Source organism: Pezoporus wallicus, unplaced genomic scaffold (genome assembly GCF_028554395.1).
Source record: "Pezoporus wallicus isolate ANWC-B61680 ecotype Strahan unplaced genomic scaffold, APGP_CSIRO_Pwel_v1 contig_14499, whole genome shotgun sequence".
NCBI classification, from domain to species: Eukaryota; Metazoa; Chordata; class Aves; order Psittaciformes; family Psittacidae; genus Pezoporus; species Pezoporus wallicus.
In genome coordinates, this window is record NW_026635761.1 from 1 (window position 1) to 18,690 (window position 18,690).

Genomic DNA, 18,690 nt, shown 5'->3' on the forward strand with positions numbered 1-18,690 from the left:
ATGGTGGAACTGGAACATACTGGAGATGGGGCTGGTGGAACTGGAACATACTGGAGATGGGGATGGTGGAACTGGAACATACTGGAGCTGGGGATGGTGGAACTGGAACATACTGGAGATGGGGATGGTGGAACTGGAACATACTGGAGCTGGGGATGGTGGAACTGGAACATACTGGAGATGGGGATGGTGGAACTGGAACATACTGGAGCTGGGGATGGTGGAACTGGGGATGGTGGAGCTGGGGATGGTGGAACTGGAACATACTGGAGATGGGGATGGTGGAACTGGGGATGCTGGAGCTGGGAATGGTGGAACTGGAACATACTGGAGCTGGGGATGGTGGAACTGGAACATACTGGAACTGGGGATGGTGGAACTGGAACATACTGGAGATGGGGATGGTGGAACTGGGGATGCTGGAGCTGGGGATGGTGGAACTGGAACATACTGGAGATGGGGATGGTGGAACTGGAACATACTGGAGATGGGGATGGTGGAACTGGAACATACTGGAGATGGGGATGGTGGAACTGGAACATACTGGAGATGGGGATGGTGGAACTGGAACATACTGGAGCTGGGAATGGTGGAACTGGAACATACTGGAGCTGGGGATGGTGGAACTGGGGATGCTGGAGCTGGGGATGGTGGAACTGGAACATACTGGAGATGGGGATGGTGGAACTGGAACATACTGGAGATGGGGATGGTGGAACTGGAACATACTGGAGATGGGGATGGTGGAACTGGAACATACTGGAGATGGGGATGGTGGAACTGGAACATACTGGAGATGGGGATGTTGGAACTGGAACATACTGGAGCTGGGGATGGTGGAACTGGAACATACTGGAGATGGGGATGGTGGAACTGGAACATACTGGAGATGGGGATGGTGGAACTGGGGATGCTGGAGCTGGGAATGGTGGAACTGGGGATGCTGGAGCTGGGAATGGTGGAACTGGAACATACTGGAACTGGGGATGGTGGAACTGGAACATACTGGAGATGGGGATGGTGGAACTGGGGATGCTGGAGCTGGGGATGGTGGAACTGGGGATGCTGGAGCTGGGAATGGTGGAACTGGAACATACTGGAACTGGGGATGGTGGAACTGGAACATACTGGAACTGGGGATGGTGGAACTGGAACATACTGGAGATGGGGATGGTGGAACTGGGGATGCTGGAGCTGGGAATGGTGGAACTGGAACATACTGGAGCTGGGGATGGTGGAACTGGAACATACTGGAACTGGGGATGGTGGAACTGGAACATACTGGAGATGGGGATGGTGGAACTGGAACATACTGGAGATGGGGATGGTGGAACTGGAACATACTGGAGATGGGGATGGTGGAACTGGAACATACTGGAGATGGGGATGGTGGAACTGGAACATACTGGAGCTGGGAATGGTGGAACTGGAACATACTGGAGCTGGGGATGGTGGAACTGGGGATGCTGGAGCTGGGGATGGTGGAACTGGAACATACTGGAGATGGGGATGGTGGAACTGGAACATACTGGAGATGGGGATGGTGGAACTGGAACATACTGGAGATGGGGATGGTGGAACTGGAACATACTGGAGATGGGGATGGTGGAACTGGAACATACTGGAGATGGGGATGTTGGAACTGGAACATACTGGAGCTGGGGATGGTGGAACTGGAACATACTGGAGATGGGGATGGTGGAACTGGAACATACTGGAGATGGGGATGGTGGAACTGGGGATGCTGGAGCTGGGAATGGTGGAACTGGGGATGCTGGAGCTGGGAATGGTGGAACTGGAACATACTGGAACTGGGGATGGTGGAACTGGAACATACTGGAGATGGGGATGGTGGAACTGGGGATGCTGGAGCTGGGGATGGTGGAACTGGGGATGCTGGAGCTGGGAATGGTGGAACTGGAACATACTGGAACTGGGGATGGTGGAACTGGAACATACTGGAGCTGGGGATGGTGGAACTGGGGATGCTGGAGCTGGGGATGGTGGAACTGGGGATGCTGGAGCTGGGAATGGTGGAACTGGAACATACTGGAACTGGGGATGGTGGAACTGGAACATACTGGAACTGGGGATGGTGGAACTGGAACATACTGGAGATGGGGATGGTGGAACTGGAACATACTGGAGATGGGGATGGTGGAACTGGAACATACTGGAGATGGGGATGGTGGAACTGGGGATGGTGGAACTGGAACATACTGGAGCTGGGGATGGTGGAACTGGGGATGCTGGAGCTGGGGATGGTGGAACTGGAACATACTGGAGATGGGGATGGTGGAACTGGAACATACTGGAGCTGGGGATGGCTGGAGCTGGGGATGGTGGAACTGGAACATACTGGAGATGGGGATGGTGGAACTGGAACATACTGGAGATGGGGATGGTGGAACTGGGGATGGTGGAACTGGAACATACTGGAGCTGGGGATGGTGGAACTGGGGATGCTGGAGCTGGGGATGGTGGAACTGGAACATACTGGAGATGGGGATGGTGGAACTGGAACATACTGGAGCTGGGAATGGTGGAACTGGGGATGCTGGAGCTGGGAATGGTGGAACTGGAACATACTGGAACTGGGGATGGTGGAACTGGAACATACTGGAGATGGGGATGGTGGAACTGGGGATGCTGGAGCTGGGGATGGTGGAACTGGGGATGCTGGAGCTGGGAATGGTGGAACTGGAACATACTGGAACTGGGGATGGTGGAACTGGAACATACTGGAGATGGGGATGGTGGAACTGGGGATGCTGGAGCTGGGAATGGTGGAACTGGAACATACTGGAGCTGGGGATGGTGGAACTGGAACATACTGGAGATGGGGATGGTGGAACTGGGGTTGGTTGAACTGGAACATACTGGAGCTGGGGATGGTGGAACTGGGGATGCTGGAGCTGGGGATGGTGGAACTGGAACATACTGGAGCTGGGAATGGTGGAACTGGGGATGCTGGAGCTGGGAATGGTGGAACTGGAACATACTGGAACTGGGGATGGTGGAACTGGAACATACTGGAGATGGGGATGGTGGAACTGGGGATGCTGGAGCTGGGGATGGTGGAACTGGGGATGCTGGAGCTGGGAATGGTGGAACTGGAACATACTGGAACTGGGGATGGTGGAACTGGAACATACTGGAGATGGGGATGGTGGAACTGGGGATGCTGGAGCTGGGGATGGTGGAACTGGAACATACTGGAACTGGGGATGGTGGAACTGGAACATACTGGAGATGGGGATGTTGGAACTGGAACATACTGGAGATGGGGATGGTGGAACTGGAACATACTGGAGATGGGGATGGTGGAACTGGAACATACTGGAGCTGGGGATGCTGGAACTGGAACATACTGGAGATGGGGATGTTGGAACTGGAACATACTGGAGATGGAAGTAGGGATACAGGGGCTGGAGATGCTGGAACTGGAACATACTGGAGATGGAAGTAGGGATACAGGGACTAGGGATGCTGGAAGTGGGAGATACTGGAACTGGGGATGCTGGAAGTGGGAGATTCTGGAACTGGGGATGCTGGAGATGGGGATGTTGGAACTGGAACACCCTAGAGATGGAAGTAGGGATACAGGGACTGGGGATGCTGAGAATGGAACACACTGGAGATGGAAGTAGGGATGCTGGAGCTGGAGATGCTGGAACTGGAACATACTGGAGATGGAAGTAGGGATACAGAGACTGGGGATGCTGAGACTGGAACACACTGGAGATGGAAGTAGGGATACAGGGGCTGGAGATGTTGGAACTGGAAAATACTGGAGATGGAAGTAGGGATACAGAGACTGGGGATGCTGGAAGTGGGAGATAGATAGTGGAACTGGGGATGCCAGAGCTGGGGATGCTTGAACTGGGGATACTGGAGATGGAAGTAGGGATACAGGGAAGGGGGATGCTGAAAGTGGGTGATACTGGAAGTGGGAGATAGTGGAACTGCGGATGCTGGAGCTGGGGATGCTGGAACTAGGGACGCTGGAGCTGGGGATTCTGAAAGTGGGAGATAGAAGTGGGAGACAGTGGGACTGGGAGATACTAGAAATGGGAGTACTGCAGCTGGGGATGCTCGAACTGGGGATACTGGAGCTCAGAGAAAATGCTAATGGGGATGCTGGAGCTGGAGATCCTCAAACTGGGGGTACTGGTTATGGGGATGCTGAAACCGGGAATACCGAAACTTGTAGATATTGGAGCTGGGGACACTGGAGCTGGGGAAGCTGGAGCTGGGGATGCTGGAACTGGGGATGCTGGAGCTGGGGAAGCTGGAGCTGGGGACACTGGAGCTGGGGATGCTGGAGCTGAGGATGCTGGAGCTGGGGATGCTGGAACTGGGGACACTGGAGCTGGGGAAGCTGGAGCTGGGGACACTGGAGCTGGGGATGCTGGAGCTGAGGATGCTGGAGCTGGGGATGCTGGAGCTGAGGATGCTGGAGCTGGGGATGCTGGAGCTGGGGATGCTGGAACTGGGGATGCTGGAGCTGGGGATGCTGGAGCTGGGGATGCTGGAGCTGGGGATGCTGGAGCTGGGGATGCTGGAGCTGAGGATGCTGGAGCTGGGGATGCTGGAGCTGGGGATGCTGGAGCTGGGGAAGCTGGAGCTGAGGATGGAGCTGGGGATGCTGGAGCTGGGGATGCTGGAGCTGGGGAAGCTGGAGCCGAGGATGCTGGAGCTGGGGATGCTGGAGCTGGGGAAGCTGGAGCCGGGGATGCTGGAACTGGGGATGCTGGAGCTGGGGATGCTGGAACTGAGGACACTGAAACTGGGGATGTTGGAGCTGAGGATGCTGGAACTGGGGACGCTGGAGCTGGGGATGCTGGAACTGGGGACGCTGGAGCTGGGGATGCTGGAGCCGGGGATGCTGGAACTGGGGATGCTGGAGCTGGGGATGCTGGAGCTGGGGACGCTGGAACTGGGGATGCTGGAGCTGGGGATGCTGGAACTGGGGACGCTGGAGCTGGGGATGCTGGAGCTGGGGATGCTGGAGCTGGGGATGCTGGAACTGGGGATGCTGGAGCTGGGGATGCTGGAACTGGGGATGCTGGAGCTGGGGATGCTGGAACTGGGGATGCTGGAACTGGGGATGCTGGAGCTGGGGATGCTGGAACTGGGGATGCTGGAGCTGGGGATGCTGGAACTGGGCATGCTGGAACTGGGGATGCTGGAACTGGGGAAACTGGGGCTGGGGACAGTGGCAGGTCCCAGGGCAGCGGCCGCTGTGGCAGATGCCGGAGCCCAGTTGGTGCTGGGGTCCCATGGGTGCACAGAGGCTCTTTGTGCGGCGGCACCGGGTGCCACCGGCTGCCTTTGTCCAGGGCCGCGTCACCCCCATCCCGGGGACGGCACCGACGGCACCGGCAGCGCCCCGGCCCCCCTCCTCCCCCCCCCCCCCCACCCCGCACCGGGACCGGGACCGGGACCGGCCCCCCCCCCCCCCCCCCCCCTTCCCAGAAGGGAGGAAGCAGGATGCGGGCCGTGTCCTGCCGAGGGGGGCCAGGAGGTGACTCGGGTGTGAGACAGCGGGTGCCCTGCTGGGAAAGGCGGACACGGGGCGGGGGGGGCATGGGGGATCCAGGAGGGATGAAGAGGATGAGGAGGGATGGGAGCACAGGCAGGAATGGAGGGGACAGGGAGGGATGAGGAAAAGGGAGAGGATGAGGAAGGATGAGAAGGGATGAGGGACAGGAAGGGATGAAGGGAATGAGGGGGATGAGGAAGGATGGGGGGATGAGGAAGGATGGGAGGATGAGGAGGGATGAAGAGGATGAGGAGGGATGAGGGACAGGAAGGGATGAAGGGAATGAGGGGGATGAGGAAGGATGGGAGGATGAGGAGGGATGAAGAGGATGAGGAGGGATGAGGGACAGGAAGGGATGAAGGGAATGAGGGGGATGAGGAAGGATGGGGGGATGAGGAAGGATGGGAGGATGAGGAGGGATGAAGAGGATGAGGAGGGATGAGGGACAGGAAGGGATGAAGGGAATGAGGGGGATGAGGAAGGATGGGGGGATGAGGAAGGATGGGAGGATGAGGAGGGATGAAGAGGATGAGGAGGGATGAGGGACAGGAAGGGATGAAGGGAATGAGGGGGATGAGGAAGGATGGGGGATGAGGAGGGATGAAGCGGATGAAGAGGGATGAGGGACAGGAAGGGATGAAGGGAATGAGGGGGATGAGGAAGGATGGGGGGATGAGGAAGGATGGGAGGATGAGGAGGGATGAGGAGGGATGAAGGTGATGAGGAAGATGAGGCGGGATAGGGGGACAGGGAGGGATGAAAGGAATTAGGACGATGAGGAAGAAGAGGAGGAGAAGGGATGAAGGGGAGGAGGAAGATGAGAATGGATGAAGGTGATGGGGGGGGGTGAGAAGGGATGGGGAGCACAGGCAGGTATGCAGGAGACAGGGGGGGATGAGGAGGAAGAGGAGGATGAGGAAGGATTAGGGTGATGAGGAGGGATGGCGGGACAGGGGGGATGAAGGGAATGAGGAGGATGAGGGATGAAGGATGAAGGGCACAGACAGGGGTAGAAACCCCTGCTGGCATCCAACACCTCCCCTGGGACCGGTCCCGGTGAGGGGAGATCCCGGAGGGTCCCGGGGGGGGATGTCCCGGCCCTGCCTTCCCGAACGGCCCGAGGGGGGGGTCGGGGCCGCCCCGCTCAGCTCCGCCCCTCCCGGGCCAGCCCATCCCGCCCGTTAAAAAGCGGCGGGACCCGCTTGCCGCGGGGCTATCGCGGGGCTGTCGCGGGGCTATCGCGGGGCTATCGCGGGGCTGTCGCTGTGTCGCGGTGCCCGGGCCATGCGCTGCGCGCTCCTGACGCTCCTGGTCGCCGTCGCTGCTGTTGGGGCTGCTCCCGGTCCCTCGTGTCCTGTCACTGCACCGGGAGAATCCGATACAAAAACCCGGCTGGGACCGGCCCCGAGGAGAACCAAGGTACGGCCGGGCCGGGACACACGAGACAGGGACCGGAATGGACCGGGATCAGGATGGGACAGGCTGGGATGGACCGGGGCACACGGGACCGGGATCGGGATGGACAGCGCTGGGAGCGGGCTGGGCTGGGCTGGAGCAGGATGGGAGGGACCAGGATGGGCTGGGATAGATGGGGATGTAACCGGGCTGGGATAGGCTGGGACGAGAACGAACTGGCGGCAGAACGAACGAGGAGGACCGGACACACTAAACTGGGATGGGCTGGACCAGGGTTTCCCCCGCTGGCTCCCGGGGCTCTGGCATGCGACGGGATGATGCTGGGGGTCACCGGGATGCGGTGGGGTGATGCTGGGGGTCACCGGGATGCGACGGGATGATGCTGGCGGTCACCGGGATGCGGCGGGGTGATGCTGGGGGTCACCGGGATGCAGTGGGGTGATGCTGGGGGTCACCGGGACGCAGTGGGGTGATGCTGGGGGTCACCGGGATGCGGCGGGGTGATGCTGGCGGTCACCGGGGTGATGCTGGGGGTCACCGGGATGCAGCGGGGTGATGCTGGGGGTCACCGGGATGCAGCGGGGTGATGCTGGGGGTCACTGGGATGCAGTGGGGTGATGCCGGGGTACCCCGGGATGCAGTGGGTGATGCTGGGGGTCACTGGGATGCAGTGGGTGATGCCGGGGTACCCCAGCCCGCCCCTCCAAGCCCCCTTTTCCCCCCCACCCAGCGCTTCGCCTCGGTGCCGCGGTTCGTGGAGCTCCTCGTGGTGGCGGACGAGGCGATGGCGCGGTTCCACGGTGCGGGGCTGCGGCCGTACCTGCTCACGGTGCTGGCGGCGGCCGCCCGCTCCTTCCGCCACGGCAGCCTCGGCAACGCGGTGGAGCTGCGGGTAACGCGGCTGCTGGTGCTGGGCCCCGGCACCCCCGGGCCCCCCCCGACCTCCAACGCTGCCGAGATGCTCCGGAACTTCTGCCAGTGGCAACAGGGGCTCAATGTCCCCGACGAGGACAGCCCCCTCCACTTCGACACCGCCCTGCTCTTCACCCGGCAGGTGGGGACGTTTGGGGGGGTCCGCGCTGCTTGGGGTCCCTATGGGGTTGCTGAGTGCTGGTGGTGCCCCCCAAGGGGTTTGGGTGCTGGTTTTGGGGTGCTCACCCCTCTCCTACCCCCCCCCCCTAGGACCTGTGTGGGGCCACCACTTGTGCCACGCTGGGCATGGCCGATGTGGGCACCGTGTGCGACCCGGCGCGGAGCTGCGCCGTGGTGGAGGACGATGGGCTGCAGTCTGCCTTCACCGTCGCTCATGAGCTGGGTGAGTGGGGATGGGGACACGGGGGACATCGGAGCACCCCAAAACCCTCTCGGGGCTGATGCCACCGTCCCCCGGCGCAGGTCACGTCTTCAACATGCTGCACGACACGGCGCAGCCCTGCCGGGAGCTGAACGGTGCCACCGCAGCCGCCCGGCGGGTGATGGCTCCCGTCCTCTCCTCGCTGGAGCCCGGCGAGATGTGGTCCCCGTGCAGCGCCCGCTTCATCACCGACTTCCTGGACAACGGCCACGGTAAGACCCGGCTCGGGGCAGCCCCGGTGCGGCCACGTCCCATCCGGAGCTCCCCGGCATCACCGGTGCTCCGCTCCCCGCAGGTCACTGCCTCCTGGACCAGCCTCCGGAGTGGCTGCCGCTGCCGTCGGCGCTGCCGGGCAGCGTGTACCCGCTGCTGCGGCAATGCCAGCTCGCCTTCGGGCCCGAGTCGCGGCACTGCGGGGACCAGCAGCCGCCCTGCTCCCGGCTCTGGTGCACCGGCCACACCGGCGGCCGCTCCGTGTGCCAAACGAAGCACTTCCCCTGGGCCGACGGCACACCGTGCGCGCCGGGCAGCGCCTGCATGGACGGGGCCTGTGTCAGCATCACCCGCATGCAGGAGCTCACCGTGAGTGTGTGGGGAGAAACGGGGGGGGGGGGGGAACCGGGGCCGCCTCTCGCCCCCCGGGGCTCCCGTTTGACCCCGCTCCCGCTGCGTTTCCCGGTGCAGACTCCGGTGGACGGCGCTTGGGGGCCGTGGGGGCCGTGGAGCGGCTGCTCCCGGAGCTGCGGCGGCGGCGTTCGGCTCTCGCACCGCGGTTGCACCGAGCCCGAGCCTCTCCACGGCGGCCGCTTCTGCCGGGGGAAACGGACCCGTGTCCAGTCCTGCAGCGTGGAGGAGTGTCCCGGCGGCTCCGGTAAGCGCCGTGTGCGGAGGGACGGGGCCGGGGTGGAAGCACCGGGGGCTGGCGCTGACCCCTCCGCTCGTCCCCCCGGTAGCTCTGGCGTTCCGGGAGGAGCAATGCGCCGAGTACAACCGCGGTCCGGAGCTCGTCAGGGGGCTGCCGGCGCCGCGGGACTGGGTCCCTCGCTACAGCGGCGTGGCCGAACGGGACCGGTGCAAGCTCATCTGCCAGTCCCAGACCTTGGGCTACTACCATGTGCTGCAGCAGAGGGTGAGCGCTGCCATCCCCCCTTGCCTCATAACCCTAGCACGGGTCCGTCCCCCCCGACTTGCGAAGGGCGCTGAGGCCGTGCCGTGCCGCAGGTCGCCGATGGGACGCCGTGCTCACCGGAGAGCACCGGGGTGTGCGTGCGGGGCCGCTGCATCCCCGCCGGCTGCGACCGCATCATTGGCTCCAAGAAGAAGTTCGATAAATGCATGAACTGCGGCGGCGACGGCTCCGGATGCACCAAAATCTCCGGTTCTTTCACCAAACCCCGGTAAGTGCCCGGTGGGGCGGGGAGCACCCATGGGTGCCACCGTCCAACCTCTCTGCACCCACCCCACAGCTACGGCTACAACGATGTGGTGACCATCCCGGCGGGTGCCACGCACGTCCTGGTGCGCCAGGTTTCGGCCCCCGGTGCCGAGGATGTTTTCCTGGCCCTCCGGCGCCCCGATGGTGAATCCCTGCTCAACGGTGGCTACATCCTGGTGCCATCGGCCACCGACGTGGCGCTGGGCAAGGGGATAACCCTGCGCTACAGCGGGGCCACCGCGGCCACCGAGACGCTGGAGGGCCGGGGGCCGCTGCCGCAGCCGGTGCTGCTGCAGGCGCTGGTGGTGGATGAACGGAGAGCACCGCGGTTGAAGTTCAGCTTCTTCGTGCCCCGCCGCCCGTCGGAGGCCTGGGAGAAGCAGAAAGCCCAAATCCTGGAGATCCTCAAGAGCCGCCGGCACCACCGGTAGCCGCAGGAGAGTGATGGGATGAGATTGATCCTGCTGGCACCATTTGGTTACTGATGGCCGCAGCCTCCGCGCTGAGCCCCAGCGCCCATCACCGCTTCTACCTCAGCCCTGGGCAGGCCCCGGGGCCCCCCACCTGTGGACCCCCACCCCCCCCAGCCTCTTATTTAAAGCTATTTATGGAGCCGGTGTGGTTGTGGTGATCCCAGCGGGCACTGTGAGCATCGTGCCCAGCACCCAGAACAGGCACCAGCACCCCTGTGCTGAAAGAACTTTATTGGGTGCCCCCAATTCCCCATGGAACGCAGCTCCTGACCCACTGGAGCCCCCTCGGCTTCACCTGCTCTGGCCTCTGTGGGGCCGGGATATTGATGGTGGCACTGGGAAGCGGAACCCTGTTTGGGGACAGTGTGGGGTGTGAGCACCGACCATGCCAGGAGCAGGGATTGGGATCCTTGGGGGGATCTGGGGGGGATTTGGGAGGCTTTAGGGGGGATTTGGGGGGAATTTGGGGGGATTTGGGGGAGATGAGGGAATTCGGGTGTATTTGGGGGGTATTTGGGGAGAATTTGGGCAGATTTGGGGGGATTTTTGAGGTTTAGGAGAAATTTGTGGGGAATTAGTGAGAATTTGGGATGTTGGGGGAGATTTGAGGGGATTTGGTGGTATTTGAGGTGGATTTGGAAGATTTGGAGGGAATTTTGGGGGTTTTGGGGGGGATCTGGAGGGAATTTCGGTGTACTTGGGAGGTTTGGAGGTACTTGGGGAGAATTTGGGAGGATTTGGGGGGATTTTTGAGGTTTAGGAGAAATTTATGGGGAATTAGTGGGAATTTGGGATGTTGGGGGAGATTTGAGGAGATTTGGGGCGATTTGAGGTGATTTTGGGGTATTTGAGGGGTTTGGGGGGAATTTGGGAGATTTGGAGGGAATTTGTAAGGTTTTGGGGGGATCTGGAGGGAATTTCAGTGTATTGAGGAGGTTTGGAGGCATTTGGAGAGAATTTGGGGGGATTTTTGAGGTTTTAGGGGAAATTTGTGGGGAATTAGTGGGAATTTGGGACGTTGGGGTAGATTTGGGAGGAATTTGAGGGGAATTTGGAGGGAATTCGGGAGATTTGAAGGAATTTGTGAGGTTTGGGGAGGAATTTGGGGGGAATTCGGGGTTCGGGTCCCGTCGCAGCAGCAGCGAGGTGAAGTTGGAGGCGGGGAAGCGGCACCGGGGGCCCAATCAGAGCGCGCCGTCCCCGGGACGTCACCAATAAGGGCGTGGCCAACACGGCCGTGGTCTCCGGGGCCCCTGGGTCCTAGTGCCCGCCTGCGGGAGCCGCCCCCAGCCTCCCCCGTACCCCGGGGCTGCCCGAGCAGCCTCAGCCTGGCCGGGCCCCCTCCAGCCCCGGCACCAGCGTCCGCTCCGGGCTCCTGGGGCCGCGTTCTCCATGGGCAGCTCCAACCGGGAGCGCGGGGCGCTCGGCAACGGCCAGGGGCCGGGTGGTGCCGGCCCGGGGCCCCCCGCCCCAGCGGGGCCATGTCCCGACCTTGACCCCGCACTCACCCCTCCTTGACCTCATCCTAACCCTCCCTTGACCTCAGCCTGCCCTCACCTTGACCCCACCGGGCACCTCACGGCCCCTTTGAGCGCCCCAGGCTCCGCCCCCCGGCATGCGCTCTGCGCCCTCCCTCTCAGTGCGTCCCAGAGCGGCGGTGGGGCCGCGGTCGCCCCCGCGATGCCGCCCGGCGCTCGGTGACGCGGCCCCCGCCGCCATGCTCCGGCGGCTGCTGGAGCGGCCGCGCTCGCTGGCGCTGCTCGTCGGCTGCCAGTTCGCCTTCGTCGCTTACTTCTCGCTGGGCGGGTTCCGCAGCCTCACGTCCCTCTTCGGCCGCGCCGCGGGGCCCGTCTTCGACTACTCCCGCACGCACGATGTCTACGCGAACCTCAGCCGGCTCCTGCCCAGGGAGCCCGCCCGGCCTGACCCCGCGCGGCCGCTGCCCTTCTGCCCCGAGCGCTCGCCCTTCCTCGGTGAGCAACGGGGGGGGGTGGGAAGCACCCAGCGGGGAGAAACGGGGCCTAAGGCCGGGGGAGAACCGGTGTCTGTGGGAGGAAGAGAAGGGCCCCAGCAAGAGAACCGGCCCCAGTGGGGGAAGAACCGGGCACCCAGGGGGAGAACCGGCCCCAATGGGGAAAGAGCCGGGCGCCCAGGGGGAGAACCGGCCCCAACGAGGGCAGAACGGGCCTTACGGGGGGAGAACCGGCCTCAACGGGGGAAGAACCGGGTGCCCAGGGGGAGAACCGGCCCTTCCGGGGGTAGAACCGGCCCTTCCGGGGGTAGAACGGGCCCTACGGGGAGAGAACCGGCCTCAACGGGGGAAGAACCGGGTGCCCAGGGGGAGAACCGGCCCCAACGAAGGCAGAACGGGCATTACGGGGGGAAAACCGGCCTCAACGGGGGAAGAACCGGCCCCAATGGGTTAAGAACCGGGTGCCCAGGGGGAGAACCGGGCCCTACGGGGAGAGAACCGGCCCCAACGGGGGCAGAACGGGCCCTACGGGGAGAGAACCGGCCTTAACGGGGGAAGAACCGGGTGCCCAAGGGGAGAACCGGCCCCAACGAGGGCAGAACGGGCCTTACGGGGGGAAAACCGGCCTCAACGGGGGAAGAACCGGGCGCCCAGGGGGAGAACCGGCCCAAACGGGGGAAGAACCGGGCACCCAGGGGGAGAACCGGCCCCAACGGGGGCAGAACGGGCACCCCCCCGGCCGGAGAACCGGGCTGGAAGGGGAAGAAAGGGCCCCGCGGGGAAGAACCTCCCCCTCCTGGAGAGGAAGAACCGGTTCCGCGGGGAAGGAACCGGCAGAACCGGCCCATCCGGCTGCACTGGGGCCGCTCCCGTGGTTCGAGGCTGTGGGAACGGCCCCGGGGCTGCCGCCGCCCTCAACCCTCCCCTTTCCTCTGCCCCCCCTCTCGCTGCAGTGGGGCCGCTGACGGTGACCTTCAGCCGGGTGCCGACGTTGGAGCAGATCCAGGCCAAGAACCCGGCGGTGCAGGAGGGCGGCCGCTATCAACCCCCCGGCTGCGAGCCCCGGTCCCGCACGGCCGTCATCATCCCGCACCGCAACCGCGAGACCCACCTGGGCCACCTCCTCTACTACCTGCACCCCTTCCTGCAGCGCCAGCAGCTCCAGTACGGCATCTACGTGGTGCACCAGGTAAGGCTTGGGGGTGTGGGGGGGGCAGAGCGGCCCCACACCGCCGTTACCGGCCCCGTTACCGACCCCGTTGCCTCACCGCAGGCCGGTAACTCCACGTTCAACCGAGCGAAGCTGCTGAACGTGGGGGTGAAGGAGGCGTTGAAGGATGAGGAATGGGATTGCCTCTTCCTGCACGACGTGGATCTGATCCCGGAGAACGATCACAACCTCTACACGTGCGACCCTTGGAACCCCAAACACGTTTCCGTGGCCATGAACAAGTTCGGATACAGGTGGGTGATGGAGGTGGAAGGGACACGGGGGGACACCGGGAGCCGTGGCTCAACACCGTGTTTCCCCCCCCCAACTACCACCACAGCCTGCCCTACCCCCAGTACTTTGGGGGGGTCTCAGCGCTCACCCCAGACCAATACATGAAGATCAATGGCTTCCCCAACGAGTACTGGGGCTGGGGCGGAGAGGACGACGACATCGCCACCAGGTAGGACCCGGGAGGTGACAGGGGTGTCCCCATCCCATCACTTACCCCCCCCGGTGACACCGCAGCACCCCATTGCAGGGTGCGCCTGGCCGGGATGAAGATCGCCCGCCCGCCCGTCTCCATCGGCCACTACAAGATGGTGAAGCACAAGAGCGACAAAGGCAACGAGGAGAACCCCCACAGGTTGTGGGGCACCCTTTGGGGTTCGGTGGCGCCGCTTTGGGGGCTGACCCCGGTGGTGTGACGTTCCCTGTTCCCTGTTCCCTCCTCCTTTGGTCCAGGTTTGACCTCTTGATCCGCACGCAGCGGATGTGGACGCAGGACGGGATGAACTCGCTGAGCTACGTGCTGCTGGCCAAGCACCTCCACCCGCTCTACACCAACCTCACCGTGGACATCGGCACGGACCCGCGCGCCGCCCGCCGCGCCCCGGCCCCCGGCCACGAGGGCCAGCGGCACCGGAGCAGCACCAGCCTCTTCCGTGAGGAGATGCTGCGCAAACCCCCCCGGGACCCCATAGCCTGGGGGGACCGAGGGCTTGTATTGACCCCGCACCGGCCAACGGCACCCAACGGCACCCAACCGGCCTTGGGCATCACCCAACGCAGCCCTAAGGGTGCTGGGGACGGTGGCACCGACGTGGTGGGGCAGGATGAGGGCATGGCAATGGCCCGTGGGGACAACGGGAGCCTGGTGCAGGGCACCCCCTAACCCTGGCCCCCATTGGACTCTGAGCACCAGGAAGGACCTGGAAAGCTCCATTGGGAGCTGCCGGGGCCGGGGCCCGGCCCCACATTATTTATTCTATTTATGAGCTGCTCCCTGGACCTTTATAAGGGTTTTTCAATTAAAAAATACACTTTGTCCTATGGCCGTGGGTGCTGGGGGGGGCTCAGTGCTGCGGCCCCAGCAGCCGCTCCACGGCCGCCTTGGCGCTGGCGATGCAGTCGTTGACGGAGACGCCGCTGTAGGAGGCTCCGATGAGGCTCAGGGGCAGCCGGTGCTCGGCCAGGAAGCGGCCGATGCGCTCTGTGGGGTTAGGATGGGTGCTGGGTGCTAGGGGAGGGGGCATTGGGTGCCTTCCCCCTCCAGCTCCTCAGCACCCACTTACCTGTGCGCTGCCAGTGGCCCAGTGTGTACTGTGGGATGCAGGCCTGGGCGGGGGGGGGAACAGTCAGTGAGTCCCATGGGACCCCCCCTATGCCTCCCCACCCATGGGTGCTGGCACCCACCTGGTGCACCCTGACGATGGAGCGGGTCGGGGCCGGCTCCAGCCCCAGCTGCTCCCTCACGGCCGCCTGTGCCCGGTGCAGCAGCAGCTCCGGTGCGGCCGTGGCCGGGTCCCCGAAGCTCTGCTCGAACCAGGCGCCTCCCAGCATCACCTATTGGCACCGTGAGTGTTTCCAGGGATTGGTAGCAGGGTACAGCCCAATCCCGGCCCCGGTGCTCACCGTGAGCCGCAGCGAGGCCGTGGCCGCGCCGTTGTGTTCAGGGAAGGCCACCGAGTCGTAGACGATGCCCAGGAGGGAGCCATCCTCTGAGGAGGGCACCAAGTGCCCGAAACCCTGGGCAGGAGCGGGCTGGGGTCACCCCTGGGTGCTGGCAACACCCCCGGGGTCACCCTTGGGTGCTGCTGCTCTCACCGTGACGGGCAGCGCGACGCCCTCGTACTGCAGGTTCACCACAGCCACCGACACCGCCGGGATGCGCCGCAGCTCCTGCGCCAGCGCCGCGGCCTCGGCCGGCAGCGCCTCAGCCAGCGCTGGGGATAGGGGGGGACATGAGTGAGGATGGGGCCGCAGGTAAAGGTGCCCCCTCCCCATCCCGGTGGCATCCGGAGGTGGCAGCACCGGCAGCCGACATCCACCTGCAGCCGGGACGGCGCTGACAACGTGGTCGGCTGTGACGGTGCCATCGGCCAGGGTGAGCTGTGGGCAAGGAGGATGGTGATGGGGGACAGCGGTGATGGGGGACATGGAGACAGGGATATGGTGATGGGAGGCACAGGAATGCAGTGATGGGGGATGTGGTAATGGGTACTCAGGGATGCAGTGACGGGGGACACGGATGAGGATGCAGGGATGGGGACACAGTGATGGGGGATGTGGTAATGGGTACTCAGGGATGCAGTGACGGGGGACACGGATGAGGATGCAGGGATGGGGACACAGTGATTTGGTGATGGGGGAACGTGGTGATAGGAAAAACGAAGACATGGGGATGGGGGACATGGAGACAGGGATATGGTGATGGGAGACACAGTGATGGGGGATGTGGGGATGGGTACTCAGGGATGTGGTGATGAGGGCCACGGATGGGGATGCAGGGATGGGGACACAGGGATGTGGTGATGGGTACTCGGGGATGCAGTGATGGGGGACACGGATGGGGATGCAGGGATGGGGACACAGGGATGTAGTTACGGGTACTCGGGGATGTAGTGATGGGGGACACGGATGGGGATGCAGGGATGGGGACACAGGGATGGGGGACGTGGTGATGGATACTCGGGGATGCAGTGATGGGAGACACGGATGGGGACACAGGGATGGGGGACGTGGTGATGGATACTCGGGGATGCAGTGATGGGGGACACGGATGGGGATGCAGGGATGGGGACACAGGGATGGGGGACGTGGTGATGGGTACTCGGGGATGCAGTGATGGGGGACACGGATGGGGATGCAGGGATGAGGACACAGGAGGGTCGTGATGGAAGACACAGTGATGGGGGACGTGGTGATGGGTACTCAGGGATGCAGTGATGGGGAACACGGATGAGGATGCAGGGATGGGCACACAGGGATGCAGTGATGCAGGACATGGCCCCAGGGATACAGGAATGCGGTGATGCCCCCCCCAGGTCCGCACCTCCCAGCGGCCATCGTGGCGGCGGCTCAGGCGTCGCAGGCGCTGGTGGCACCGCAGCTCCACGCCGCGCTCCCGCAGGAACTCCGCCAGCGCCTCGGGCAGCGTCTCCATCCCTCCCCGCAGCGACCACTGGCTCCAGCGCTCGGCCCGCGCCCGCCGGCTCAACCCCGACTCGGCTCCGCTGCCGTGCGTGTCCCCCCCGCCGCGCTCAGCGGAGCCCAGCGCCAGCCCCAGCAGCACCGAGCGGCGGCTCCGCTCGGCCTGGAAGAGCAGCGGGAAGCAGGAGCGGACGCTCAGCGCCCGGCAGTCCCCGGCGAACACCCCCCGGCACACGCTGTCCACCGCGATGTCCGCCACCTGCGGGCGCACGTTGCCGTGAGGCCGGGGGGCCCCCGCCCGCGCCTGCCCTGTCGCGATAACCGCTATCGCCCCGGGGCGGGCACGCACGCACCTCCCGGCCGAAACGGCGGCGAGCGAACGCGTGGATGCTCTCGTCCGGCTCCGTCCCGGCCGGCGCCAGGAGGTCCCGGAGCCCGCTCCAGAGCAGCGCCCGTGAGAACGGCGGCACCGGCCGCAGCAGCGCCCTGCGGACGGCGTGGGAGGGGTGGGGGGGTCAGGGCCGCGGCACCGCGGTGGCACCGCAAGGGGGGAAGCAGCAGGCACCTACCCCAGCCCCGAGGGCAGCTTGTGCAGGGCCCCGGCCACGTAGAGGAAGCGGTTCCGGGAGGCCGGGTGGTCCCCGGGCACGGGCAGGACCGCACCGGCAAGGCCGAGCTCTGAGACCTGCGGGGATGGGGGGGGGACGGACGGACGACGGACACGGACCTGCCCCGGGGCACCCCGGATGCCACACGGGGACCTCCCGCTCCTGGACCCCATCACAAACCAAGGGGCCCAGCACCCAGCCGGGACCATCCCCCAGACCCCATCACCCACCGAGGGTCCCCGAAACCCACCCGAGAACCCCCCCACTATAGACCCAGGGACCCCAGCACCCACCCTGGCTCTCCCCGTTACCATGTGCAGGGTGTCGGCTCCCGCCGTCCCCCCGGGCCGGATCCCCCTCGGGCCATGCTCGAACACGGCCCCGTCGGCAGCGCGGGTGCTCTGCAGCCACCCCCCGAGGCGAGCGCTGGCCTCCAGCAGCAGCACCTGCGGACACCGCGGTAACACCGGGACCGCAACCGTTCACACCGGGACCGCAACCGGTAACACCGGGACCGCACCCGGTAACACCGGGACCGCACCGGTAACACCGGAACCGCACCGGTAACACCGGGACCGCAACCGGTCACACCGGGATCGCACCGGTCACACCGGGACTCCAACCGGTAACACCGGGACTCCAACTGGTCACACCGGGACCGCACCGGTAACACCGGGACCGCAACCGGTAACACCGGGACAACAACCGGTAACACCGGGACCGCAACCGGTCACACCGGGACCGCAACCGGTAACACCGGGACTCCAACCGGTAACACCGGGACCGCACCCGGTCACACCGGGACTGCACCGGTAACACCGGGACCCCAACCGTTCACACCGGGACCCCAACCGTTCACACCGGGACCGCACCGGTCACACCGGAATCCCAACCGGTCACACCGGGACCGCAACCGGTCACACCGGGACTGCACCGGTAACACCGGGCTCCCCCCCCCCCGGTCACCCCACGCTCACCTTGGGCGGGTGCGGGCCGCGGGTCAGGTGGTAGCAGGCGGCCAGGCCGCTGATGCCGCCCCCCACCACGGCCACGCTCGGTGCCATGGAGGCCCCGGACCGGCCCCGCCACCGGAGCCGCCGCCGCGCCCCGCCCCGCGCCGCCAGGGAGGGGCAGGCTCCGCCCCCTCTCCTGCTAAGGGCAAAGGGCGGGACTAAGGGCGCGCTGAGCCAATGGCACGATGCTGCGCAGCGGGAGGGGCGGAGCTAAGCGGCGGCAAACCTCGCC

General features: G+C 64.5%; 3 protein-coding genes across 3 annotated transcripts; 2 read left to right on the forward strand and 1 right to left on the reverse strand.

Moving 5' to 3' along the window:
- Window positions 1–6,790: 6,790 nt before the first annotated feature.
- Window positions 6,791–10,268, forward strand: ADAMTS4 (ADAM metallopeptidase with thrombospondin type 1 motif 4). Its single transcript, XM_057398168.1, has 9 exons — window positions 6,791–6,964; window positions 7,692–8,015; window positions 8,144–8,276; window positions 8,357–8,527; window positions 8,611–8,897; window positions 9,000–9,186; window positions 9,269–9,444; window positions 9,537–9,712; window positions 9,782–10,268. The coding sequence occupies exons 1-9, from the start codon at window positions 6,830–6,832 to the stop codon at window positions 10,179–10,181; spliced, it is 1,989 nt and encodes a 662-aa protein (XP_057254151.1). The 5' UTR covers window positions 6,791–6,829; the 3' UTR covers window positions 10,182–10,268.
- A 1,632-nt stretch (window positions 10,269–11,900) lies between these two features.
- B4GALT3 (beta-1,4-galactosyltransferase 3) lies at window positions 11,901–14,579 on the forward strand. The gene is made up of 6 exons (XM_057398166.1): window positions 11,901–12,196; window positions 13,149–13,384; window positions 13,469–13,659; window positions 13,746–13,868; window positions 13,947–14,051; window positions 14,150–14,579. Exons 1-6 carry the CDS (start codon window positions 11,941–11,943, stop codon window positions 14,577–14,579), a joined length of 1,341 nt encoding a protein of 446 aa, XP_057254149.1. The 5' UTR covers window positions 11,901–11,940.
- Window positions 14,580–14,677: 98 nt separating this feature from the next.
- On the reverse strand, window positions 14,678–18,524 carry PPOX (protoporphyrinogen oxidase). The gene is made up of 11 exons (XM_057398169.1): window positions 18,423–18,524; window positions 17,757–17,891; window positions 17,407–17,522; window positions 17,191–17,323; window positions 16,740–17,096; window positions 15,736–15,796; window positions 15,512–15,630; window positions 15,320–15,433; window positions 15,101–15,250; window positions 14,980–15,022; window positions 14,678–14,897 (listed from the first exon to the last, which is right to left on the reverse strand). The coding sequence occupies exons 1-11, from the start codon at window positions 18,507–18,509 to the stop codon at window positions 14,761–14,763; spliced, it is 1,452 nt and encodes a 483-aa protein (XP_057254152.1). The 5' UTR covers window positions 18,510–18,524; the 3' UTR covers window positions 14,678–14,760.
- Between the last annotated feature and the right edge of the window lie 166 nt (window positions 18,525–18,690).

What these genes read in the sequence shown, in the direction of transcription:
- B4GALT3 (XM_057398166.1), top strand. Translation starts at nt 11,941, where the DNA reads ATGCTCCGGCGGCTGCTGGAGCGGCCGCGCTCGCTGGCGCTGCTCGTC. An exon ending in ATGAACAAGTTCGGATACAG is followed by an intron (nt 13,660 to 13,745) that starts GTGGGTGATGGA and finishes CTACCACCACAG; the next exon opens with CCTGCCCTACCCCCAGTACT. An exon ending in GACGACGACATCGCCACCAG is followed by an intron (nt 13,869 to 13,946) that starts GTAGGACCCGGG and finishes ACCCCATTGCAG; the next exon opens with GGTGCGCCTGGCCGGGATGA.
- PPOX (XM_057398169.1), bottom strand. Translation starts at nt 18,509, where the DNA reads ATGGCACCGAGCGTGGCCGTGGTGGGGGGCGGCATCAGCGGCCTGGCC. An exon ending in GAGCCGACACCCTGCACATG is followed by an intron (nt 17,523 to 17,756) that starts GTAACGGGGAGA and finishes CCATCCCCGCAG; the next exon opens with GTCTCAGAGCTCGGCCTTGC. An exon ending in GCCGCCGTTTCGGCCGGGAG is followed by an intron (nt 17,097 to 17,190) that starts GTGCGTGCGTGC and finishes GTGCGCCCGCAG; the next exon opens with GTGGCGGACATCGCGGTGGA.
- ADAMTS4 (XM_057398168.1), top strand. Translation starts at nt 6,830, where the DNA reads ATGCGCTGCGCGCTCCTGACGCTCCTGGTCGCCGTCGCTGCTGTTGGG. An exon ending in CGGCCCCGAGGAGAACCAAG is followed by an intron (nt 6,965 to 7,691) that starts GTACGGCCGGGC and finishes CCCCCCACCCAG; the next exon opens with CGCTTCGCCTCGGTGCCGCG. An exon ending in CCCGCATGCAGGAGCTCACC is followed by an intron (nt 8,898 to 8,999) that starts GTGAGTGTGTGG and finishes TTCCCGGTGCAG; the next exon opens with ACTCCGGTGGACGGCGCTTG.